Source organism: Solea solea, chromosome 14, assembly GCF_958295425.1.
Source record: "Solea solea chromosome 14, fSolSol10.1, whole genome shotgun sequence".
Classification (NCBI taxonomy): Eukaryota; Metazoa; Chordata; class Actinopteri; order Pleuronectiformes; family Soleidae; genus Solea; species Solea solea.
This window is the reverse complement of record NC_081147.1, coordinates 11,923,774-11,951,489: the sequence shown is the minus strand read 5'-3', so window position 1 is coordinate 11,951,489 and position 27,716 is coordinate 11,923,774. Positions and strand designations below refer to the sequence as shown.

The 27,716-nt window shown below is 38.8% G+C and overlaps 1 protein-coding gene across 2 annotated transcripts in view; it reads left to right on the top strand.

Moving 5' to 3' along the window:
* The window catches only part of aff2 (AF4/FMR2 family, member 2), a 152,813-nt gene that overhangs the window by 65,596 nt on the left and 59,501 nt on the right, over positions 1–27,716 (top strand). For both annotated transcript variants that reach the window (XM_058650145.1, XM_058650144.1), the window contains exons 5-7: positions 20,349–20,393; positions 24,325–24,411; positions 26,790–26,826. In XM_058650145.1, coding sequence (XP_058506128.1) covers positions 20,349–20,393; positions 24,325–24,411; positions 26,790–26,826 — 169 coding nt within the window. The remainder of the gene's footprint in view (positions 1–20,348; positions 20,394–24,324; positions 24,412–26,789; positions 26,827–27,716) is intronic.

Sequence of the window (27,716 nt, the reverse complement as noted above, 5' to 3'; positions counted from 1 at the left end):
TAATAAGTTAATTATCTAATTAGTTGAATTAATTCTAATCTAGAAACATTGCAGTGTCTGTTTTCAGTAGGATCTTTGGCAAACGAGGTGGGAGGATAATGTGAGCATCATTAAACTGGAGGCTAAACAGTAGGTCACAATAGACGAGAGAGAATATATGGTGAGACATGTACTGTACTATTAGATAAAAGAGTAATATGTACTTGGTTCTCGCTCATTAATGTATTGTACTTATTCCTTCATGAACAGGCGCAGAATGGAGATTTAGCTACTAAATATGCATTATTATATAATGTTCATATATTAAGCTTTATGTGTTTATGTAAATCAACCTGAATAACAGAATAAAAAATAAGATGAACTTGACAAGTATCACATCTCTGTGCAATTTCCACAAAGATTGTGGCTTAATTAAATGATGAGAAACTGTCATTGTGCAGTAAATCTAATGGAATCCAGGTGGAATGGCTGTTGCTGTTACAAATAAAAAAAGAAAGTATAAATGCGTGTGAATTCAGGATCCCAAATACACAAGTCCTGTACTTATATTTACTCTCCATTTGATTGATAATGAGTAAACAGCTCAACAGTGAATCAACTGCAGTGATGTGTTTAACTGCAGCCTGTTTCATGCTGTTTTTACCACCGTTACCACACAGTGTAGTTTTGAGAAGATATAAATTCACATTTTTTTAATTTTCATGCTGCCCACTGTTCATCATATCCCCACCATGTTATTTCCCCTGATCTAGTGAGAGCTGCCAGTTTTTTTGTTTTTTTTTAATTCATTAATTACTTCACATGCCCACACGATGCCAAGTAAAGTTGTACTGTCTCTTTCCCTTTAAAAAAAAAATACATATATGTGTATATATACACATATATATGTATATATATGTATATATCAGTTTATTTTGTTCCAGTGGTAAGTTTACTTCATACATTTTTAATCTCTGCGTAATTATTATTATTATTATTTATTTTTTTAGGATCTCTCTTCAATATTGCAGAATATTTTCAAATCAAAACTTATTTTATGACGTCCTGAACTCTTTGCTGATACGTGACTGAGACTGACGCACTGCACCGTTTTAATGCAACAATGTTTACTCCCCAGGACGTTCGGGTTATAAAACATCCCGGTACTTGTATATTAGTATTATATAAAAATATTAAATTATATGGCAACTTCATTTTGAACAATAAGAACCTGATCCAAACAGCTAATAAAATATCAGACTATTCCACAACAGCTTATGTCTGGTGCCCATAAAAATATGGTAATAAAAATCTTTATTGCTCTCGGCATTACAGAACAATACACTGAGAATCTCTGCTGTGGGCTCTTTAGTATTATTCATTAGGTTCTGATACAGGCCACTGGCTATGTATGTGTTTGTCTGTGTGTGTGTGTGTGTGTGTTTGCACATCATGGCTATGCTCTGATTGGCAAACTGGCAACACAAAGCTCAGCAGGGCATTTTTTATTAAAAGGCCGTGCCCCACACACACAAACACACACACACAGACACAAGTATTTATGTTTTTGTGGGGACACTCATTGGATTCATTCCCTCGCTTCTGACCCTAACCACTGCCAACACAACCAAATGCCAAATCCCAACCTTAACCCTATGTGAAATCAAACACTACCTGAAACCTCACCTAAACTTCACTCTCTCTGTAAACTAACCTGATCCTAACTAAACTTTTAAGTTTCTCAGGCAGCAGAAGTGGACAGAAAAAATAAGTGATGACATTTTATCCCATGTCCTTATATGGACATCCTGGGGTGTGTGTGTGTTCATACGTCACATCTTCAGGCTTTATATCTATCTATATATATCTATATATATACAAATGGATATATACATATATATGCATGTATATATATAAATATAAATGTATCTATATATACACATATATGTACATATATGTATATATATATATATATACACACACATATATATATATATAGTAGCGATAGTGTTTTTATTTTATTTTTGTTCATAAAAACAAGCCAAGCAAACTTTGAAATGGGACGTGTTTCCAAATTTCACAAATTCAATCTGGTTTTAAAATTGGTAGTTTTTGCTCAGGTGTGTTTATTATGTGTTTATGATATAAATTACGTCATCAGATTCTCTATAGGTTGTGCCAAAAAAGAGGATGTAAGACAGAGGGACGGGAACTTGGCTTGTAACCAGAGGGTTGTCAGTTTGAGTCCCCACCAGGTCAAAAAAAGGGCTGGGCAACCCCTGAGCAAGGTACCCAACCCCCACTGCTCCTAATTCTAGGAAGTTTTCTAGTAGAGGATGGGTTAAATACAGAGAGGGAATTTAAATGTAGTTTATTTAAGACACTCACCCTAATTGCTCTGTGTTCTAAGGGTTAATATGACAACATCTCCATGTAGATGTTTTAACTTCAAACGTCAGAACAAAACATAATCTCCCCATGTCATTCTCGATTGGTTCAGCTGACCGCGTCTGTTTCTTACCCTCTCGATAACAGGGAATTCAAAATCTCAAGCAAATCCATCCAGTTTCACAAAAATAGCAGAAAAAAATAGCACAGGTGTGGACACAAAAGAAAAGAAGACAAAGCTGATCGTCCCAATCAGAATTATACACTGTGAAGAACAGAGGTGCGTGATTATAAACGGAGATGATTGAAACCTCACACTGGAGCATAAATTGAAAATGCCGCACAACACGTTTTTATCAAAAGTGCTGAACGTTGGAGTTTAAATGAGGTCCAACCTCACACAAACTTTTAAAAGAAAATGAAGACGGAGCAAAATGTCCTCACTTTCCCAAAAGGTATAAATTTAAAACAGGTCCTTACTCAGACACACACAAGGACAAATAGACAGATGTAAACCCAGACTCTCTCTCACACACACACACACACACACACACACACACACGGTGGAGTGTTTTGATCTACCAGGGCCATTACAGACATTTTAAAATCCTATGAATATAAAAAAGAGAGAGAGGGAGAGGATTGAAGCGAGTGGAGGAAGATGAGAGAGGGAGAGAGAGGCAAGGAGAAAGGAAGAAACAGAGAGAGAGGAGAGATATGACCGGAGAGCAAAGTGAGACAAAACCATATTTTCAGTTCTTTTTCTGTGTGCAACAGTTTATTATTTAGTTCTAAAGCAGAATGCACCAGAGAGATTACAACGGAGATAGAAGCTTAAATGACTCCCTCTGTTTTTTCCCTCCATTTGTTTTAGCATTTTATTTTAGAACTGCGTATCCATCACTGAGATTACTGAGGAGTCTGGGAGTACGAGATGAAACTCGCCACATTCAGCACAAAGCCCCGAGATTTATGAAAACGCTCGTTACCAATAAACACGAGGAGTGATTAGTTGGTTGAACAAAAGGCAAACACGCGCACCGCCGTTGTTGTTAGTTGCAGCCCAGCAATGTCACTGTTGATTCAACTGGACGTTAGTGTGTGAAGAAAGGGACGCATACTGTCTGAGTCAAACAACCATGAATGATGCCGAACAAGACTGCGTTATCTGGTCAGTGTGATAAATTATTAGACTCCAGTCACCAAATCATCAGCTCGGGGACAATGGAGGAAGAGGAGAGGAGAGAAAGACGTAGCTAATAGGGTGATTAAGGAGGAGGAGAGCCGCTGTTGAGAAAAAGACTTTGTGTTGGATTATTTTCTCCTCTTAGGAGCTTACAGAGAACCAGTCGGTGTTTTACACCTCATCTCTTAACACCCTCCAAATCCCCTGATTTTGACTTAAACTGCACAGAGACGGGAAGAGAGAGGGAGGAGAGGATGAAGGAAGGATGAGGAAGAGAGGGTAAAGAGGGGAGAAGAAAGAGTAAAGATTGATTGAGGTAAGGAGTTGGAGGCAAAGAATTGCCACAAATTATGGGTAAAGAGTCCAAGGAGGGAGATTACTGAAAGAAGTGTTCTTCTCAAACTTTTTTTATATATGGGGACACACTTTTTTAAAGATGACAAACTATCATCAAATCACAACATAAATCATGACGATAAGCAAACGTGTGTCATGCAACATTTCTGACAATTTTTACTGCCACTTCTGTAACAAATAATAGTTTAAATACATTATTCATTTACTTCCAAGAGATATATGTTTGATGAATGATTCAAAATTGTTGAGTAACAGCCTGAAAAATATTCAGAAAGGTATTTGGTTATTCAAAGAAAATCTCTCGCACACCTGCGACCCATCTGCGGCCCCTGATCCCGTCTCCTAGTGTTGAGCAGGGGAGCTCATGATACTTTGTTTACAGTAATCTTAAGAAACACCTCAAGGTAAACACTTAAAAACAGAAAAGGGGGAATGTATCACATTTAAGGCTGTTTCTCCACTCCTCAAGAAACACACCAAGGTTTAGACTGACAGCTGTGTATATTTAGTGTGTGTGTCTGCATGGTGTGAAATACTGCAGTGGTGCTTTTAGCTGCAGTGTAAACACGCACAGCTTACCTGTGAAGCTACACAGGTCTAGCCTCATTTTATAGCTGTGTGATTGTCGGCGTCCAGCCTGAGGGCCAACACTGGCACCTCTGATGCTGCTGGGAAAGCTGCACAGATGTATCTGGTTCTTTAACGTGTTTTACAGTCTCTTCTACCGCACAGCAGGGCAAGGCAGAGAGAGAAGGGTTGGAGCTGAGATGTCAGTCAGTGTGTTCCCATGCACAGGACGAGCGACTATGCTGTTTAAATGCTCTTGTCAAGCACTAGAGTGCCCTCCTTTCCTACAGTAGTTGGTGATATGTCTGTTTTCCACTTGTGTGCCCCAAATGATTACAAAAAAAGTTACAAAACAGGGGCTTTTATTCTGAAAATAATGCTTTTAATGTCGTATTGGTGTTTGACTTCCTGTCCCATTCGTGAGTACAGATACACACAATATACAATAATGTATAGTTATTTGACTCTTACAAAATAATCTTGATTTCAATGTTGACCCAAATAATCACACAAGCAGTAGTAATTTAACTCCCTATTAAATTAATTTGACTGTGTTATTCCAACTTTGAGTAATTCTCTGTAGCACAATTTCAGTTGAACTAACATGTTTAAGTCAGGTTTAAGTCAGACTAACACAATAACTAGTTGTATTACAATAATCTTTTCACTTTTCACTGTTGTCAGCATCATCTCCTTTTTTAACATATCTCCCTAAGACTTCTACTGTGCTTAAACACTCCATATCAACACTGCATGTCATCTTAACAAGAATTTACTGCTGCTCTGTTGTTCACGGTGTAGTGACGTGTGTGACATGCCATAGTTCATTTTCTCTTTGCTTGTGTTGAGGATACAGCTTAATATATTATTTTCATTGTGGCACAAAAATGAACCGATTTCTAGTATAAACGAATCAACTTCTCTTGCAGTTGGTGATTATTTCCCCAGAAAAAGTGTTGTGAGTCTCAGTAGAGTCAGGTTGTGTTGCGGTGTAATCACCACTGCTGTGCTGAGCTGCTGATTCCAGCAGGAACAGTGCCACTCCAATAGTCTTACTGTCCAGTCTGGACTTGCCAAGTCCAAAGCGACGAAGCGCCGGAGTCAGAACTTGGCATACTTTGTTTAGAGAGGCCTTTTGTTCTCAAAGCAAAAGACTCTGCTTGATACTGCTAGACGATGTTGTGTAACACACTAAAAAAATCAAGAATGAACAAGTGGCTTGATGTGTTTTCTATTGATGCTCCAAGATGAATACAAATATCTGAAGAGTCAACGTCAAAGTGAGAAATAAATAATTTGGTTGAATTTTTTCCATTTATTTGTGGACAAAGGGGATTTACTTAGACCAAGGAATTGTGTGTGTGTGTGTGTGTGTGTGTGTGTGTGTACTGAGGACCCCTCCAACTCCCACCCTCTTCACCCACCCAACCCCCCAACTCACATCTCAAGAGCCACTTATTTAGTTGGTACACAGACATCATGCTGGGAACCACACACAAACAGACCACACACACAGTGAACACAATTGCACACTCAAACACATCCCACCAACAGCACAAATTAAATATACTACACACACACATACAATTGTCAATCATTATGTTTCCTGCTCAATGGACCAGGCAAAAGTAGTGATGTGTGTATGTGTATTTCCCTTTTTCCCCACTAATTAAAACAGAGGTGAGAGTGTCTATATAAAGGTCTTTTCTTTCCATTAATATAGCTCTGTGTGTGTGCGTGAGATAGTGATAGAGAGAACGTGATAGAGTGTGTGTGGGTGTATGTAGGAGGTGTTGCGTTCACAATTAATCACAGTGGTGAATCTCCCTCCCCATGTCCTATAATAGAGATGTCATCAACAGCAGCATCTCCACTATGCTGCTCCTTGGCTGCTGATGTGGTTCAAGCATCATTGTTTATCTGGGTTGGATTTAATTAGATTACCTTTGAGGTTGTTGTTAGTATTATTATAATACTACACTGTACTCAAAGCCATAGGTTGCCTTGGCAGTTTTACTGCATGAGATAATTGAACTTTGTTATATGTGACCGAGCAACACACAAGACTATTGGATATGAAAAAGAGCAGCTTTCAGTCACGTCTCAGAGAACGAGTTGTGTTCGAGGAGGAAGAAAACTTCATTCAGAGCGCTCTGTTTCCATATCAAAATGCATACATCCTTTGTTTGAGAGCACAGCTCAGTCTGTTTTTGTTTGAAAAACTCTGGGGCTGCGTTTTAGTCCAGATTGGCAGAAATAGAAACCTTTGAAATCACAACTGACACAGTACACATGCATGTTAAAAGTCTGATTTTAGTCAGACTAAGACAATAATTCTGCATTCTTAATGTCATGTGAACACGTTAGTCTGACGAAAATCGCTAATAGTCTGAGTAACAAACCAGTCTGACTACTATACACTTAGTCAGACTGGAGTTGGACTTTATGTTCTGCTCATGCACGAAAATTCCTGGAGGTAGAAGGAAAAGATGCATAAATTGCAGTACCGTTGCTGGAAATCATACGGCAGTGGTGTCTTTCTGCGGACAACACAGCAACCACAATTTCTATCACGGTTAACATGTACAGCAGGTGTGAAACATACAAAACCACAGCACAATCCATCTCGTTGTTCGTTGTTTTTTTTTCTGTGACATAAAGGTCAACAGGAAACTGATTCAACACACACTAGCTTATAGAAAGATACACCACCACCTATGGAGGCGGAGTCAGCCTTGGCTGGATTAAACTGTGCATGAAAACATACTGAGTAACCAGCATTGACTTCCTGATTTGGTGTTACTGGCCACAACTTGTCTATCACCTGCTGACAAAAAGCTCTGTTTAAGGTGATCTATGTAAGTTATGAACAACAGCGACCAATAAAGTTTAAATCAGTTCCTACAATCCCAATTCAAAACATTGCATTAGCGTGTTAGCATGGTTAAAGTAGGTTGTCAGACTTGACAAGTTGAGGCACTGCACTTATGCCCAGGGTTACACTGTGATCATGCACAAACACATACATAAATGTCCCACCATCTGTTATATTTTAAAAAAACACTAAACATGTATCTGCTTGAGAGCAGCAGCGGAGATTTATCACATGATGAGAGCAGACGGCAGAGAGGGTGAGAGAAAACTTTTCAGAATGTATCTCCATGGTTACCTTGTTTTTCTTCTCCTCTGGTTGAGACGTTTTTGAGAAGCTTTTTAGTTCTAGTATCATTCAGTGTTTCCAATGCTTCCAAATTGATTTTGTGAATATATTGGCTGTGCTGTTTTTATCAGTGAAGCCATTGTTGTGTTGATAAAACATCATAGTCATTTTTAGGGATGAGAATCAGTATCGGTCAGTATAAGATATTGGATCGGATACGATAAGCACTGGTGTAAACGGGGCTGCAAACGTGGCTGTTTTTCTGTGACAGATTTTCACTATTCACATGAGGAGAGATTTAGTGTGTGTCTCACTCTCTGTCCCAGCCTTCTGCAGGTGCTTCTCCCAGGAGGCTGGGCTGGCTAACACTGTGGTGTTGCCCGTCTGTCACACACACACACACACACACACACACACACACACACACGAGCAGTGAAAGTGACAGAGCGACACACACAGACTTTCCACCTAATGAGTCATTATGGAAAGAGCCAAACGATCCCAGTTCTGATTATATTTTACAAGAACTGACCCAAACAACAGTCGTAAGTGTTTTGCGTGTAAAGGTGGAAATAAGAGCAATTTAAACAAACACGTAGCTAGCACGATTATCCATCATTATCTATCAATGGTGTCTGAAATGGTTCCATCATTCAATTGTTATCCAGGATAAAATTAAAGGCCAAACATAAATGATATCCATCTATTACCAGTTTAAAAATTTGAAACATTTTGGTTTAATACTAGCAGTTGTTGATAGTGTGCTGTCTAAGACATAGTTGTTAGCAAATTAAAAAGTATTTCAAACATATATTAACATTTAATTTCAAAATAACTGCTTTAAAATAGAACTGTTACAGTTCTTCTAAATGTTAATAATGAGAACTTTAAAGTTAATCATATTAATCTTTCCTTTTTAAAAAACAAAACAAATGTGTTCTCCTAAAAAGAACCAATAATAGTATGTTAAAGACCCAGATCGATAAGCAGTATCTAAGTAGTAGTATCGTTGAAGTCCAAAGATCCTTCACTATGAACAGACATTTCATTTTAAAATGTAAATGAAAATCAGCAAAAGCATTTTAGCTGAGTCATGTTTGGCCTGTTTATTTCTTTTTTTGGGAGAACAATATTTGTTACACAGTTGGAGAATTATGTCTTTGAAATGACTCAGCACAAATGTGTTGTTAACAGCTTCAGAGTTCATAAATGATAAAAAATGACTTTGTGATATCGTTATCGGACAAAAGAGACTGGTATTTTCCCATCCCTAGATATTTTTGTGCAATTTTTACATAAAGTATATCACCTTTAAAAATAATTGTCAGTTTCAGTTTTTGGCCTCGTCCTTGCTTTCCCTTTCACCATTGTTGTTTCTTTCGATTCTGAAAACTAAAGAAATCACTTAGAGAGCTCAAACCTCCACCAGTGCCACTTATATACATTGTTGTGAAAGATAAAAGACAAGCATTGAGCGTTACGCTGATAAATACAGAAAAAAAAAAAAAAAAGTCACAGGCTGTTTGTGAAACTATGAAATGCAATACATTGTTTGGTGACATTTTTGTGAATTACATACGCGAGATTGAGGAAAAGCAATCGTTGAAGTGGATGTATTCACTTGTCACAGATGTGAATTATGTCTCGGAGAAGAGGCTGTAATGGTGTGCTGTGATTCTTTTCATATGTGACCGTACGTGTGGAAAACAGATCAGAAGAGAAAATGCTAGATGCAAAGGACAAGTGCAGACTTGACAACACTTACAGACAAAAACATCCTCTGCACCTGAGATGAAGTACAAAGCAAAGACGGAGCTACTTTGAGAAAGATCATGTTGAGTTACTTTCTTCTGAAATGATAACATTTCTTTTTTAACAAAAAAAAAAAAAAGAAAAGTGTTTTGCTAATTTGAGTGGCGCAGCTCCTTTAGATGGGTGGTGCTTTAGTGCAAATACAGACTGAAGTGTTTAGCTTAGCAGGCTGGGTACAGGATGTGATCCATCAGAAAACAAGGCTAATGTTTTCAGCTAACCCACTCCTGGTGCAATTACATGGTCCACTGGCATTGATCATAGCTCCTCTTCTTCAATCTATCCTCCACGCTCCCTCTCTCACCTCCTTTAATGGCTAAGTCAGTGTTAAATGTTTGATAAATGAGTTTTGAGGCCGCTTTGCCATGGATTTATTAAAATTCTATAAAAACTCTCTCAACTCTGTGTGTGTTGGTGAGAGAAGGAAAAAGGATGGGAAAAGGCGATTAGAGTGTATTTTGTTTACATACAGCAGATTCATACCTGGAATTAAGTTTTCCGTCATTTGATAATGTAAGTTTGGTCTAAACTTGTTTTAGCTCTGATTTGGTGCCTGATAACTGCCCACGCTGCTGCACAACTGGTTTATGGAGATGTTTTGAAACAGCCCTTTACTGCTGCTTGAAACAAGATTTATAAGAGAGATGAGACTAAGTTGACAATACATGTTCTGTTTGTACAGTAAAACTAAAATAATATCCAAAGAAAGGCCAAAAACTTCATTTTAGTTAGGAGACAATCTTTTAGTCTTTTTAAATTAAACATTGTCATTTGATTTTATGTTACATGACAAAATAGATTCATTAACATGGCTTTATGATTTATTTTAATTAATTTATTTCATTTTTTTTTACTGGGCTCAGATGGGTGGTTTAGTGTTTGGACCAGAAAGAACACCACAAGAATCAAAAAGAGCTGCACATAAAACTTGGTTTGAACTCAAAATGCTCCTCTTTTCAAGAGGGAAACAGCCGTTATCTGAATCTGCTGGTCCCCAAGTAAAGCATTAGATACACACAAAAACACAAACGCACACACACACACACACACACGACACAACACATAAGCACTCAGACATCCTAACACATGCACACACATGCCGGCGGATGGCCAATTAGTGCAGGGTGAAAACGACGGGCTTATTTGAAGCAATGTTTCAATGACAGCATTTAATTGGATGGTAAATCAAGTCCTTATCTGCCTCTCCACAGCTTGGTTTGAGGAACACGAGATGAAGAAAGAGAGGGAGACAGAAGGAGAGGGAGAGAGAGAGAGAGAGAAAAAACAGAGTGAGAGATGGAGGAGAAAAGGGGGATCGAGAAAAAAAGAGGGGAGAAGAGAGGCAGTGAGAGGAGAACACATGGAAAGAGATGAGAGAAAGAGGGAGAAGTGGTGGGTGTAGTTATGCAGTAGTTTGTATAATAACCCAGCCAGGCTCTAAAAGCTGGAGCAACAACTCAGCTGAGAGGAAGCAGTTAGTGGAGATGACAACGGTGGAGGAAGAGCAGAGCAATTCTGACTTTACATAAGAGAAGAAAAAAAAAATACAGTCACAATAACGATGTCAGTGTTTGTCACTTTATCAAATCGGATGACATTTTGTCACATCTTAACAACTGTTTCAAGGCTTCAGTAGTATTTTATCAAACCTGAATCAGTATCAACTCATTTCAGTTCACATTTACACTCAATTGCTACACTTACTTTGAATGCTTTTGCAGGTCCGATCACAAAAAACACATTTGTTGTTGCTTTAGGGACACATGAAGCTGCATTCTTTACCATGCATGAACACAGTCCATCAGCAATTATTAGAGACGACCTCCTAAACTGACTTGGTCCACTGCTGCAACATTTACACTAACCGCCACATAAGTTATTTTTCTAACGCTTTAAATTTGATTTCATTTTGATTCAGAAGAAGTGCTGCACATACTAGTTCACCTAACATAGACATCACTGCATTCAGACAGCAGCAAGTTCTGTCTTTATCTGTGAAATACCTATATTATTGCGTGATACCAGAGAGAAGGGAAAAGAATCAACAATACTGTTGCAACTCTTCCCTTGCTGTCTTTAAAGGCAGCCATGGTCAGTTTAATATTTGCAGTATTGACAAGTTATGATGAAGAAAAACATCTCATAGAAACTATATTCTTCTGCCTCTTCTTCTTTCTGTCAGCCAAAGCGCACAGTGTTGTGTTTCCATCCGAGATTCAAGATGACTGACGTACAAATTTAGTTCAGATACAGTCACAGGAAAATTCATTATTCTGTTAGACTTTTAAAATACAGGTAAACATGCCAGCCTGCCTGGAATTATACTTCCTTAGAGGTTGAACTATCACACGCATGGATAACACAGTTGGGAGCTTAATCTGACCCAAACTGGCCTAGGTGCACATGATGATCCACAGTTCACATTCCCTGGCTTTGACCTGGAAACAATAGAGGAAGCCGGTAGACAGAAGAAGAAGACAGATACGAGAAAAACATGGCAAAATCCAGGCCTATATTTTAAGACTGATGAGGAGACATGAGGAGTTTATGCTCTGTCAGCTTAAAGCATTGAATATTTTAAAGTTCATGGACGGGGGGCAGGGGGGGAGAAGACTCAACACTCTACAACAAACAGCCGCCAGCTAATGTTGCTTTGGTGAGTGATGCAATAGATAAACCAGAAAAGGCCTGGCTTAGCAGAGCTGGACGCATTTCATTCAATAAATCAATGCCCTGCTAGTATTTGTTTAATGGGACAAGGACAGTAGCAATTAAACAGTGTGGCCAAGCTACTGTGTATGGAAAAGTGGCTGCTAGAGAACTGAGACTGGAAACCACTTCATGAGAAGCGCAGATTCAATTTTGGTTAAGTTGTGAAAGAATATAGAGCGGATCTACTACAGTACAAGGCAGAAAAACAGATTATTTTTATTTGAGATATGACTAAAATATGTGAAGAGGGCACATGAGGCAATGGCCATACTCTTTAGATTATCAGGCAGGCTGACTCATATCCAGCATACACACACACACACACAGTGTCCTTTGAGGCCAGTGCTTGTGATCTATCTAGCATGCTGGTAATCCCAGTGATGGCAGCCACTCCAGCTCTGTAAACAGCTGAAATATGGATGATAAAAGGAGCAGATGAAACTGAATAAACGAAAAGCCAGTGGACGAAAAAAAAAAAATCCTTGAAGATTTTCCAAACCCTGTTGGACCTCAGTTTGAATGGTATACAGCTCCAAACTTCAGTCGCACCAACTGGATGATTGACAGTTTTCATTTAACTCTGACATTTTTTCGCGACAGAAAAGCAACAGTTTTTCCCTCAGCGGCACATTCTTGCCTCTCTGGGATTGAGCAGGGGCCATGTTAGAAGACGAGGTTCAGATACTTTGTGTAATTTATTCGCTAAAGTAAACCTTTGCCTCATCTTATTGAGGAAATACCCAGAGAAAACTGTTCTAAAAGAAAGGAGAAATAGGAGAGAGGCCGAGTGAGTAACACTCAGAGGACAGCGCAGGAGGAAGTGTTTACATTCATCAGGCTCCACGTTTAATTCTGTTTGACTCTTTTTTTTGCATGTCTTTCTTTTTTCTTTGCTCATTATCCTCTCTCTTTCTGTCTCCTCTCTACACTTTCATCTTCTGTCTCTGTCACCCTCCAAGTCAAATGTTACCATCTCTCTGTTGTAAAGAGACTCGGGGTGTTTCGGGGTGTTTTTATTAATTTATGTTTTCTTGTCATCTTGCATTCTTTCACTGAGAATCTTTTTCACACACACACACACACACACACACACACACACACACACACACACACACACACACACACACACACACACACACACAGGAGGACAGCATGTTCCTTTAGTCTTAAACACATTACTATAATTGCATCTTAATGATTTTTAAACCCAGTACAAAAGAAACAAGACACTGGTGGATTTGAAACACAAAAAGACACGGGCGTATAAAAGGGAAACCATTTGAGCGGAATCACATTAAATGTGTTTGTTATGTAATCCTATCTGCGGCTGCTTGTGGCTCCACACTAATGTGACAAATTGATATAATAAATTAAAATTATAGGGACAGAATGGAGGGTAAGAACAAACACCAGGCCCTTATTCTCCACATTGACAACTACATTTATCCTCAGGAGTTTCGATCATCAAACAAGCTTTTTATGTTTATCTCCACATGATACATTTACAAGACAATGATCTGGCAAATTCTGGTCTTGTTTTTAATGCTCTGCTGCTCAGAGTGTAGAATATATTGCATTGTATAATTAAAAAGTGTAGATCCTACTGTGGATAAGAATGAACTATGAATCCAGGTGTGTTTACCTCTGTCATTAATTCAATGGGAACTTACTTTAAAAGGTATTTGCTGATGTAGAAAACAACAACAACAGCAGACACACAGCTGTTACTGATCACATTAACAAATGAGACTGATCAGTGTGAGAAGCCAAATGGAACTCTGCCCTCATTAATTAGATTTTTCTACACCTGTGATTTTTCTACTCTAATCAGTCAAAATGGCAAAAAAAAAAAATCTATATCGTTTATCGCTGCATGTACATTTAACTATTATTAAATGTTTTCCACTATGTCAGGTGATCACTGAAGTGTGTGTGTGCATCTCAGGGTCAAGAGTTAAAACGATCAGTCGATCATCAGAGAGAGGTATCGATCTTTTCCCGGTCCAACATGACACGTGCCCTCGTTCCAGTGTCTCAGCTTCTCTTTGTCACATGTTAGTAAATTAGATTTTTTTTTTTGTTGAGATATAACAGGAGATAAGATGGCATCACTTTTTGCCTGGATTCTTTAATTATTTTCCAAGCAAAAAAAATCAATTAATCGAGAAAATAATCAGGGGTCTAATAATAAGATGTCTGTGTTTACATGTTCAGCCTTGGTGTGGTCTCATGTATGCATTAGTGTGTGTGTGTGTGTGTGTGTGTGTGTGTGTGTGTGTGCGAGCAGAGAGTTGGTGCGTTTGTGTGTGCAGACGTACGTCTGTCTGTCTGAGCTGCTATTTCAGAGAAACAGGATTTCTGCCTCAGTAATTGCCTCGGCTGTATTTTCCCTGAGAATCTCTCTCTCTTTCTGTCTCTCGTTTTGTTTTTTGCTATCTATTCTCTCTTTCTTAATTTTCTCCTTTCTTCTCCTGCACGCTTCCTCTGTAGCTGTCACTCATCTTTCATTTTCTCTTTCCAATTCCCTCCCTCCATCCCTCAGTCCTTGACACTAGCCATGATCTCACAGGCGGAACAATCAGAGGACACATGCACACATAATACTCTACATGTAAGAGTCACATATACAATAAAATCCATTAAAGCCAGTTTTTTTCCCCCCCTGAGCTCAGAGTGGACGTCTATGTTTTGAAAGCACTAAGTAGGCTGTTGTTTATTATAATATATTCAGAATGCCATCTGGTTTACAAGTCCATATACTGTAGGAAACAAACACCAGAGTGTGGTGGTATCAGTGTTATGCTCCAGTAAACTGAACACAGCTGTGATAGACAGGGATGTAAATGTGAGGAGGAGAGAGAAGATGTATGGACGGATGGATAGAGGTCAGAAATAGACTGGAATTATAGTGTAGAGTGTTTCCATTTTTGTCTGCCAGCTGTGTTTAATACTGAAGTGGGAAATAACATTCAAATATTTTTCTTTCCTACAATGTTTAGTTAACATTGACACTGGCTAATACTATTACGTTTTATGATCAGTCTTTATTTGTGGACCTCAGAGATGTTGAAAGGATTTCAATGTAGTGACTCTGTGTGTTCCTGGGAAATTCATTGGGTCTGCAATAAAATGTTTGTTTGCTGGTATGGTATGAGATGGTTGTGATTAACTGGTTTATTAATGTACAGCGTTATGACCATAAAAGCCCACATTTGGTGACTTCTGGATCATGTGAATGTCAGTAAACCACCATAAACACTGAACTTAAACATGTCCATCAGTGTACAGTGACATTTAAAAAAATGAAGGAATTCGAAAATTAAGAATGAACATTTTAGTTTAGTTACACAAGAACTGGTTACTGAAGAATCTGTGCTAATTGACAGCATTTCGAGGCAGAATACTACAAACTGTTTAGACTGTGCAGATCCTATTTGCACATGTGTAACTTTCACACATGCAGTAGAATCTTTACACGTGTATGAAAACAAATATAAGAGCACATTTTTGATTTAATCCAAATTCACTTGTCTGAAGATCACCTCAGTTGCCTCACCTCACCTCACCTCAGTACAATGCCTCCTAATGCGACTCCTCACCTAATTAGTCCACCTCCTGTCGCGTTCAACAGGCCACCACAATGAAACTTATGTAGCGGAAACACTGCACAAAGAATAGACCCTCATGGAAAAAACGAGGTGCGTCCCTGGGATGCATGGTAGTGAGTTTAATGTATCCTCTCAGATTTTAATGTGTCATGGACGCAGAACGCACAACTAGCGACATCAGTGACTTTGTTTTCATGCACAGTTAAGTTGTAGCTCAGCTACACCGTTTATTTGGATTATTGTCCTTGTCCCAATATACAAGCATGAGAATGGATTTCTTGAATAAACTGTGTCTGCTCCGCTGGACTGTGAAATGCCACCATTTAGCTAGTTGGTAGCGGCACTATCCGTTTTAGCGGGTGGATAGCTGTTAGCAAGTCGAGCGCCATTCTGAGTCTTCTTACCAAGCATTAACTTTGAAACATCCCATTCTTAAAGTTGCCGGTTCATGTCATCATGTTTTTTTGCTGTTGTCTTATTCCTCTGTGTATGGGCTTCCTATTTTATTTCCGAGTATTAGCCAAGGGTTTGGAACTGTGATGTGCGCGGCCAGGCCAGCTAAATGTATAAATGTAGTAACTTATGTTTACATGTATTTAAAAAATCTAGGCACAATAACTTAATGTAAACTTTCATGTAAACATAGTGACTGTGACCTACAATTTTAATTTGACGTGAATATTTCTTTAAGAATTGACTTTTGCAAACTGGCAACTTATAACCTACACTTCATAATTTGTAATTCATAACTATTAACTAAAGCACAATTGACAGTTTACAATGATTTCTTTAGAATATGTCATTTTATAATTATATCTCATAATTTACAGTGTAGGTGAAAGTGTAATTGTTTCTGTATGAGCAGATGAAACACAAAGCAATATGCTGGAGTGCATTTTTCAGACATATTTTTCTGTCATTGCTTACTCTATGTCTTCCCTGTGTGATGACTTTATAAAGAACAACATCAGCTTCCTCTATTGTCCTTAATTGTCATAAAACATGTCAACAATGTGGAACCAATTTAGTCTTTATTCAACTAGTTTAGATGTGAGTGAAATGTGTCCAGTGAAAATGTGTCCACCCTTGGAGCTGTATTATTTTCAGTGGAAAAAATGTGCAGTGTGAAAAGTGACACTCTCAAACAGACACAAACACAATAATCACAGCAGTCCCACTCAGCTACAGTGTCTAGCTCTTTTTGTTTGATCCTCAACTTTACTGTTTTGTTTTCACACTCTAGTTCCCATCAGGATAATTGACAAACACAGCAGGAACATTTTAGCAGCATGGCAGAGGCAAATTCTAACTGTTACCTACACAGCTGACAAACGAATTTAGCTACAAGCTTGTGAAGTTAGTGGGGCATTTAGCAGCTGAAGCACCAGAGTTTTGCTTTTACCAAAGCCAAAATGACATTTGATATTCAAGTGACAATTCACATGTTGTTCCCGAACCCACTTTGTAAAGATGACAAACCGTCACCACCTAATATAAATCGTGACACAGCAAACATTTCACAGTAAAACATTTGTCATCATTTTTACAGCCTCTCCTAAGACACCTAATATTATTTTGAAAGGTAAAGCATATTTCTCAGATAAATCAATCACACAAATATTAAGTAAACGGCTGAAAAGCTTCAGCAAAAATATTTTTTTGAATCAATCCAACACAAATGATACTGTTAACCGTTTTTGATGTATCAACTAAAGGTAATACTGTATGTTAGAAATGTGGCTGTGGTTGTTAAGGGTTTTATAGTTGACCAACTTGACCTGTTTCATTAAGGGTGTATTCACACCAGCCCTTCTTAATTGAACAGAATCGTTTGTTTGCTCGGAAAGTCCGTCTTTTTTTGGGGAGGTGTGAATGCGCAACCGAACTCTGATGGGCACCAAAGAAGTGAAATCTGGCCTGCCTAAAAACATACACTAGGTCTCGTCGGTTCACTGCAAGTGAACCAAATGCAGGAAGCGCACTACAATACAGGGCATTGTGGGTAAACACAATCAAAACATACGCACATACAACAATAGCTGGGAGAAACGGCTTGCGGTCAGACGTGGAGTGAGAACGAGGTAAAAGCTCTGAGAGAAATATGGTCTATCACAACTGCTATAGGAAGCACCCACAAGAACAACAACGTTTTTAAACTAATTAGCGGGTTAGCTGGGTCTCCTTCAGTAAATGATGCAGGGCCGCCTCAGGCGAGGAGGGGAATATGTTAAAAAGGTTTGGTTCGTTTCACTGTGGTGTGGAAGCAAACTCGGACCGGCTGAATGTTGCAACCCCCAATTGAACAGAGCACTAAAAAGTAGATTTTTCTTTTTTGATTGATACATATTGACTTCTTTCGATCACAGCACAAGTGTTAATGTGCATCAAATGCTGTGATGCGACAGTGGCAGCTATGTGTGACGTCACCCCTAAGAATCTGAACTTGAACGTGAAGCTTCGAGATCTGACCGGCACCATGTTGACGTTTTACAAGCAGAGGTTCACAGACATCAGCTACAACGATGCTCCTACTGGACGATACCAGCTGTCAGTCACAGTGGTGTCCACCAAACTGCGTCATGCTTTTAAATGGGACCCATAATTTAACAAACGACATTGTGCCGAAACTAGCGATTGAGATCATTGACATGGTCACACAGCAGAGCGCCTGCCTATAAAGACATCCAGATGGATGTCTCGTTGGTGACTCTGTCCACCACACGCTCGCCAAATCACTTTTATTGTACTGTTGTTTTAACAGTTGGTTATTTAAGGGGGATATGATGTCATCCTTCTCATCATAGTTAGTAAATTGTTCCTGTGCTTATGTTAGTGCTATTAGTAATGGTGTGTGACAGAGGTTATGGTGCTGTAATATGTTATACATGAGCCTTCTCCCTTTTCATCTCTCTTGTCTGTAATGAGCCTGTTTTCTTGGCTTGATCCAAACTGAGATCAGGCCCAGCCAATTGCTTCATTTTGTTTTTCATTAGTTTTTGGAAGCTGGAGTTTGGATATTTATTCTCATGTCTTGCAGGTTTTAGGTAACATGTGGGTCATGGGTTTTCTTTCTACCAACAGCAATAATGATTTGTTTGGAATAACATGCAAGAGCTGCTCTTTAGTTTGCATGAGCAGCAATGTGCACTTTGGCTGAACTGGCAGCACAAACAATTCAGCCTCGAAAACCTATTCTCTTTTTTTAACTTGTATTTACTTTTTCACAATTTTGTGTACATTTGGCATGAAAAATGATTTTAATTTTGGTGTCATGCTCCGTGACCATTTACATAATGCTTGTCACACACATTTCTGTATTGTAGACATGGCTCTCCTGTCCAGATCACTCTTTTGCAAAGAGAGAATTAATAGTCAAGAGCACATGTTGACACAGATTAGCAGTGTAAGGCCACTGAACTGATAAATTCACTCAGTGTAGCTGCATAGGTCTGAGCTCAGACAACCTCTTTTTCTCCTAAAAAGGGAGAACTCATAATTATCAAGCTGAAATGACCCTGTGGTTAACGTGACATTTGCCAAACCACCAGTGTTTAAGGGGTTTTGAATGTGAAAAAATGGAAATGTCAAATTTCCCTAAATGTCCCTCTGTTACAGTTTTCTGCTCACATACACAGAAAGCAGCAAATCCACACTGCTTCATCTAAGAGACACTAACGCTTTAATTACAACATAGAAAAGTAGACAAAGCAAAAGCATCCCCACAAAATGTCATCAAATCATCAAATCCACGCCGAATCACACGGACAGAATCCTAAAACTAAAACCAAAACATAACAAGTGTGCTGGTAGGGGCGTATCCTTACAGGGAACATGACTCACCAAAGGAAAAAAACTCACCTTCACCAGCAAAAGGAAAATGTGTGAAATGGGTTTTTAGAGAGTTAATCTGCACCTTTTATTTCTTTAACCCAGGTAAACCTTTGGATATACTTATTATTTTGGTTAAAAGGACGTTTTATCTACATAAGCTACAAGTGTAAAAGCTGACAATTCAATCTCAAATGACAAAATCACCACTTAGGAGACGCAAATGAAGACATCGTACTGACATCGTACACCCATTGTTTGAAAGATTTGTGAGCAGAGGGGGAACAAGGCACTGTTACAATATCATTATTCTTATCATATCATAATCAATGTCTGAAGGAGCGTTATCGCAGGTCGACTGTTAGACTGTACAACAAGTACACTGCTCTCAGTAGACCACACATAACAGGTCCCTCATCCCATGTGCAATATATATAATATACATTTATACTTTAAGTATCAAACCCATACGGTATACATTCCGGTAACTGTCTGTAATGTACATTCTATTTTAACTTTATATAGCTTTTATCTGTGACAGTGTAAATTTCCCCATTGTGGGACTAATAAAGGACTCTTATCTTATCGTGTTAGAACAAAAACAACCTAAAAAGTGAGTGTGGCTGAGAGAAACCATCAGTCTGTGGAGAGGATGAGCCCGCATCACTTTTTTTTTTCTATTATTGTCTCTCATGCTGTTATATACAGTGTTGAAGTCAGTCCCTGTCTTTTTTGTCTTTGTTTTCTCCAGGTCAGCCTGCCAAATGACTCCAGCTGTGTTGAAGAGATTCTGCGGGTATGCTGCCTGTACACACACACACACACACACACACACAGTACATAAGAGTAACTGCACTGATTATCAGCTGTTTTCTGTTTGCCCACAAAGACCTTCATCTGTCTCCTGAGAGTCTGATTTAAGTAGAAAAGGACAGAGGGGAGAATGAAAAGAAAAACAGAGGAAATAAAAGGCAGCGGGAGAGAAAGAAGGAGATCTGTTGGCTCAGGTCAATGATTATACAAGTTTTTTGTTTATGCAGGATGACTTCATGCAGAAACCTCGTCTTCGCTCTCCTTAGTTTCTCCCTGTCCTCATCTTTATCTGCATATCATCAAAATCCCATCAAGCAGCGTGTTTGTTTTCCTGCATCCTGTCCACTGTGTCCCTCCAGAGCTGTGTCAAAAACAGAGATGTTTTCCTGCTAATCTCCTTTCCAGTCAGAAAATCTGCAGCTATAAAGACAAGGACCTTCTCTGACTGCTTTATGTCAGGTTACCTTGTTCTCTGCCCTCTGTCTGTTTGCTCTATCTCTTCTCTCACCTGTGTCGCAACGCTCGCCGTCTTCCCCTTTCGCGTCTCTCTCTCTCTCTCTCTCTCTGCCCTCTGTCATTCACCTCTCTCTCCCTTTCACAAATCAATATGTTGGCCAACAGGCTGTGTGACAGATAGTGTGCTGTGAGCTGCATGAAAAGCCTTTGTCAATAATATCGTTGTGCTATTGAACTCGGCCTGATGTTTTTAGCCGTGTCAAGTGGAAAGATCAGGGAGTTCAGCGTGTGAGGTGAGGTGAATCGGACGGGAGTCTTGTGGGCCGTCTTTCCCCCTCTGTGATGTCCGAGTGCTGAGTCGGTTGTCTCAGAAACACTGTTTTGATGTTTTGATGAGTCAAAGTATCATAGGTATTGAAACTGGTTACAAAGCCTCTAAAGACTTTACTGATGGTGCGTGGACCTCACGACATGGTAAAAGGAATGCTGTCTCCGTTTTCCAAGGTTATGCCAACTATAAATATTTAACCTTGTCTAAACTATAAAGATGGGACCTCAGCGGTCCAAGGGCAGGATGTAAACAAATAAACTTAAACTTTTCCTTTGTTTCCTTCTGCTCCGTCTCTCATTTCTACACCAGGACAACGAGAGTGCATTACCTCGGTGTTCACTGAAACTGCTTCATACCTGAGAAATGGTGTCTATATATTACAGAGAGCAGTTATACAGTAGATGTAGACAAAGATAAACTGTTGACCGTGTTAGATGTGGATTGTTATGAAACCTGAAAATTAGATTATGACAGTTTGTCACAGTCTTTAATTACTTTTAGATCTATGATATAAAACCTCACGTTCACTTCTTTATGTTGCGTGTTACAGACAGCCAGGCACTCCAAGTCATTTGTTTTACTCTTGTCAGTCAATGGTTAAAATAGATTCTGCATGTAAATTTGCAAAATATTGAGGCCTTCTAGTTTCCATTTGACCAAATTTGAGTACGCCTTTGTGGCCGCCTGGTAAACAATTCATGTAGAGAGCAAAAAAACAAAAAAAATGCATCAGCTGTTTCATTGATCTTTATTTATCTGAAAACAGCTGGAACAGAGATTAATCAGAAATTCATCAGTTGTGAAAAAACAATCTGGTCATACATCAGGCTCCAGCTCCAATCACACATCTCATGTTTTTAGTTGGACTGTAAAGTAAGGCTGTGACTACTGCTTATTTTCATAATCGATTAACGTGTTTAGCCGTTGATAATTATATCGTTTTGGTTGAAAGTGTTTCCCAAACTTGGAAATTATGATGTTTTCAAAGGTCTTGTTTTGTCCACAAACCAAAATGTTTTTATTAAATTGATTAAATGATTAAATTGTTTTTTTTTTTGTCATATGGAGCAAAGAAACCAGAAAATATTCACATTTAAGAAGCTGAAAAATTTGAAAACTCCTTAATTAAAAGAAGAACTCATAGGCAATTAAAAAAAAAAAAACGATTAGTTGATTATAAAAGTAGTTGATGATCAATTTAGTAATTGTTTAATAATTGATGAATCATTGCAGCCCTACTTTAAAGTGTCCAAATGTCCTCTGTCTCCAGAAAAGTCCATGGCCTTCTAATCTAAAACAATCAGCATGAACTCAAAGAGCTGGAATAAAGTTATAAAATTATTTGGAAGTGACGTAATCCTTTTATCTGTCGTTCTTTCCCTTTCAATCACGGACATTTCGAGCAAACAATTCACTACAGTCATATATTGGCTGAGTTAAGACTCAGGAAATGCAATTAACTTGTTTTTAGTCATCAAGAATCTGGTTTCCCCCATGGCAGCAAAAAAAAACAATACACAAGACTCAGAAACTTGAACACGTCCAACAAAACAGTTTTTTAGAGCTGACTGACTGTAAAAGACTATTTTTAAGATTTAAAATACAGAAACGTGAATGTGATGAGCTGATATTTTCTATGAACTCTTGTCTGCTTGCTAAGACGACGCACACTTTTTCAAACCCTGGTTTCTGTCGTATGTTTGGGTCAGCGCGGCGCATGTAGATGTCACTGGTGATTACGCACTAATGAAAACATAATTATGAATATTTCAATTGCGACAATAGATTAGCCTGAATCCTACACATTTGACCTTTGGGGTGTAACACAGAAAGATGAGGGATAATTGATAATAGTAGAGATAATAACAGTGACAGTGTGGATCTGTTTTAATATGACAAACGGAGCTAATCACACACACAAACACAAACAGTCTTTTAATTCATTCATGCACACACACACGCACACGCGCGCACACACACACCATCTGGAGTTCCGCCTGTCAAAATACAGAAAATCTTCTAGGAAGGACATGATGATGTCAAAGTCATGTTGCCCAGCAACACACCACATGACTTAAAGCCAAGTGTGTTAGCGAAGGAACACACACACACACACACACACGGGAAACTTCAGTGATGTAGGGCTACACAGCTCATAAACATTCCCTCACACACACACACAGTGGAAACTGCACGGAAACATGAGTCATCTGATGACTATGACTCATCCACTCCAGAGGGGGGGGTTAAATAAATGCTTGATGGAAATTGTGATGATGTCAGTGACCTTTCAAGGCCTTTGACCTGGTAATGTGCTGCTTGACCATCAGGCGAGTGTGCCCTTAATTATCTGTAATGACAATGTTATGTTTTAATTTGTTGCAATTATTTAAGTTAAAATCAATAGATGTATCATATCAGTGGGAGGGAGGTTGGTGCAGAACCTGATCATTTCTCATGAAAGCACCTGGCTTTGTGAGCACATTCCCCTGAATATGCATTTCCATTCCATACAGTCCACTCTTTAGTTAACATACAGGATGTGCACTACATGCATGTGTGCGTTACCTCCTAATCCAATCATCTATGTATTAAGACAGGAAGTTAACTGGGAGGACGATGTGACTTGAATAACTGATAACCGAGGATGCCGCTCTTCTTCTTTGCTCTTTTATGGCAGTTTGCATTCATAATGTTGCGTTATCCCCTCCCGCTGGATTTAATCTCGCTCCGATAACGCACTTGACTGGAGTCAGCTTTTATTTTGGTAATTTAACAATTCTGCCCCGTGTTGACTCTCAGAGCAACGATCCCCAGTGAGCCACCAGCTCCCCATGCACCTCTGAGTTTATTCTATAATTTATATTAAAGTCTACTCTGATGGGGATGCAGCTGCGCAGCCTTGATTGAGTGCTGACTCGACGACTCCGCATCTAAACTGTTGCATAAGCAGCAAATGTGCTCCACTTAAGTCGTCATGGGTCCACACAAGAGCAAACTTGTATTCACTGTGAGTGATGTTCTCTACTCAGTTTGGGCTGTAGAACATTATTATAAATATTAATTTGCATTGATGTAATAAAAATGCATTTTTTTTGTGTGTTTGTGTGTGTGTGTGTACTTATAGGAGATGACTCATTCCTGGCCTCCTCCTCTCACAGCCATACACACTCCTGGGAAGGCTGATCAGACCAAGTTCCCCATCCCAAACAAGGTTAGCTCACACTTCCTCCTCTTCCACCTTATATTGACCAACGTGGAAGCGCACTACTCTCTCACAATGCGAATTCATTTGAGCTTGATAATGTTTGCTTTGTCAAATGTTGTCATCCCTCTCTCGACTTGTGCTATGACTGTGTATTTGTCTGTGGATGAGTCACTGAGTTTCAATACTACACTTAGCGGTGGCTCATTCTAACGTTAATGGCAACCTGTTATTAAAAATCCTCAGAGCTGATTCATAAAATTCAAAAACAACATTTATTGCTATGATACAATCAGTGAGAGACAAATGTGCCTTTGTTTTGATGTGATGATTGTCTACGTACTGTAGGTGGGACATTTTTCCACCGAACTTTCGGAGATGGCAGACACTATCAACATTAGTCCTATTAATATTTTCCACCATGTCATTTTAACAAAATTGTCCATTCATTTTAATATTTGTCCAAATGTTGGTTACACTGTATCTCCCACCTCCACTGCAATCATGAAAGCTTTTCCTTTTTTTGTAAACACCTGGTACTCTTTTTAATACCTGCTCTGAGCCGATACTAAATGTGACATTCACAGACTGCCGTCGTGAGCAAATGCCAAACTGTGGATCAGTTAAACGACTTAAAAATCCTGGGAAAAAACATGCGTTCATCGCCAACATTTAGCAAGGAAATTCCTAAAATCTCTAAATTGAACAGTCTGGTGTATTTAACGACAGCACTCGTGAGCATAATCACAACCTGCTCAGCCGTATATTAGTTCAGACTGTGTCAGGCGGAGTCTGTGCGAATCTTTTTAATTTACTGGTTCTAATGATTCAGTTACCCAGTCCAATCCAATCCAACTTTATTTATAAAGCACTTTAAAAAAAACAACAACAGCTGAAACATATGCTGTACAACAGAGATAAATAAAATATAAAAAATGACATGATAGGCCTGGACAACAAGCAATAAAACATACAATAAAACAATAAAATACTGTAGGAAGTATTAATAAAAATGTTTTAAAAAAGTTACACCGAAAACAACTGCTTTGCTCGTCACTAGTTTGTGTCGCGTATAAAACAACTTCACGGCAGTTTCGTGCAGCTGTTCTATGAGGACCCCTCTCACGTTGAGGAGGTACTATAGTAATGGAAAACAACGCGCCTGATACCAAACCCATTAGAGTTGAGTCGGTGATTGCATCCTTGCTTCCTTTAGACCTTTGCACATCAAAAGTGATGCAAATCACTGGCACGACACTGCTAATAACTCTGAGGTGAAATTTGATGTACGCTACAAACAAAAAAATTGTGTCACAGAAAGAAACAACTGTAAAGAAAAAGAAAATAAGTATAATGAGTATACCCAATACTGCAGAAACAGAGAGGAGAAAACTCTACCACTTAAATGCTTCATGACATACTTAAAAATATTAGTTAGGACAGTTAGATGATTTAAAGAAGGTCCCAGTTGTGTGTAATTGCTCCTTCTGAACATGTTGAATGTTATGTCATCAACAATATGCATTCTGACTGTCTGATGTACCCATTCTACGCAAAACCTTTTTTGGCCTTGGTCTGAAAAATAAAAAATCAATATCTCTCAGTGAAATTCTGTGGCGGGTGTGAAATCTTGCATTGATGAGGAACAGGTTTGAAAAAATATCAATTCACAAAAATGCACTAGGGTGCAAAAGAAATCAAGCCAAAAACCTGTGGCTGTGAATGAAAAATAAGTGTCTGTAACACAAACAGTGAAAACAAGTGTGGCTGAAATACAGAGAAAGTCCCACAAAGCCAAACATTCATCAATGGTAATTCCACGGAAATGCAGAACCACCCACAGTTTGTTTGACAGGAGTGCAGTGCAGAAATAACAACAGCCATCAACGTGGGGTGAGACGACATAAAAGCGGCGATTAAAGAAGTGCCACTTCAAAAGATTGATGACGGAAAAGTTTTTACTTCTTCTGCAAAAAAGAAAAAAAAAATGTTTATGACACCTCGTAACGTAAATAGCGGGGATATATGTCACATTAAAACCAAACATAAATGTTATATTCAACATTTATCTCACAGATGGCAGCGTGCTTTTTTATGATTCACTCAAAACACTTAATTGGCGGTGATGTCAAAAGGGAAACAAAACAATGTAAACACAGTGGCAGTAAATCTGAGCGAGCAGTTAATGTATTAGGCTCTCAGCCCCCAGCTTCACACTAATCCTGCATATGAGTTTTAAGAATGAGGTGCAGTGTGGGGCGCCTGGAGATGAGAAGATCTGAATTCTGTGTAATGGCATCGTTGTACTGCTGTGAAATCAATAATGACATCTGTTGGTTTATTCATTCAGTTCGTCTCCCTCTGGCTTTCTCTCTCCCTCTCACTAGGAGTCACAGCATGTGACCTCGGGCTACAACAGCCAGAGTAAGTTTCCCAGCGTCGACACTCGCACAAACACGTATGAGCTCCGCGATAATTAACCCTGGAGAGGGCATAAAGGCTGAGCCACCCAGAAGAGCTGTGAGAAAAAGCAGCTGATGTTCAGATAAATTCATGGCCACGGGAGGATGAGAGTAAACATTTGCTTTCATCTGTACGTGTTCATCCGACAAACAAGATTACACACACATATCTCCGTTTGTATGATTGACTCAATGTTTTTTTTGTTTTTTTTTTATCAATAAAAACAAGGAATCTCAGCGAAAAGATAGTGACAGTCTAAATGACAATAGTTCACGGACAATAACACATTTCGGAGCATTTTATTAGCTCCTAACGCCCAGAGTGTAAGAACTTAGGACACATTAATGGTTAATGCTGCTTTCATAGTTAAGATAATTGATTATATATTGATAACAAATCAGACACTGCCAGATTAAATGTTCCCTAACGCTTAACTTACATCTGAGTTCTGACTCCATCATCAAAGTGTCCAGTGATTTTTATATTAATCCCATCCCCAGACATTTCTCTACTGGCACTTTTTTTTTCTCTCTCTCTCTCTGGTCTGAAGAGAAAAAAAAAAAATACAACCGAACCAGAATATCAAACACAGTGAAAGGCCTCAGTTCTAGTATGTATCATCATTTGGAAAATGAATAATGACCTTGAGTTTCGTCAGGACGCACATTTCACATCAAGTTTTATTTTCGAGGGACGTTTGGGCCGTGCTGTTACCCCAACTGCTGTTACCAAAGCAAAACACACACACACATTTTAGTAGCAGTAGAGATGAGTGTCATGTTTTCTCGTTTGACAATATACACTTCTACAGAGAGAGATTTCAGTTTGGCTCCTTGTCAAACACCTAGACA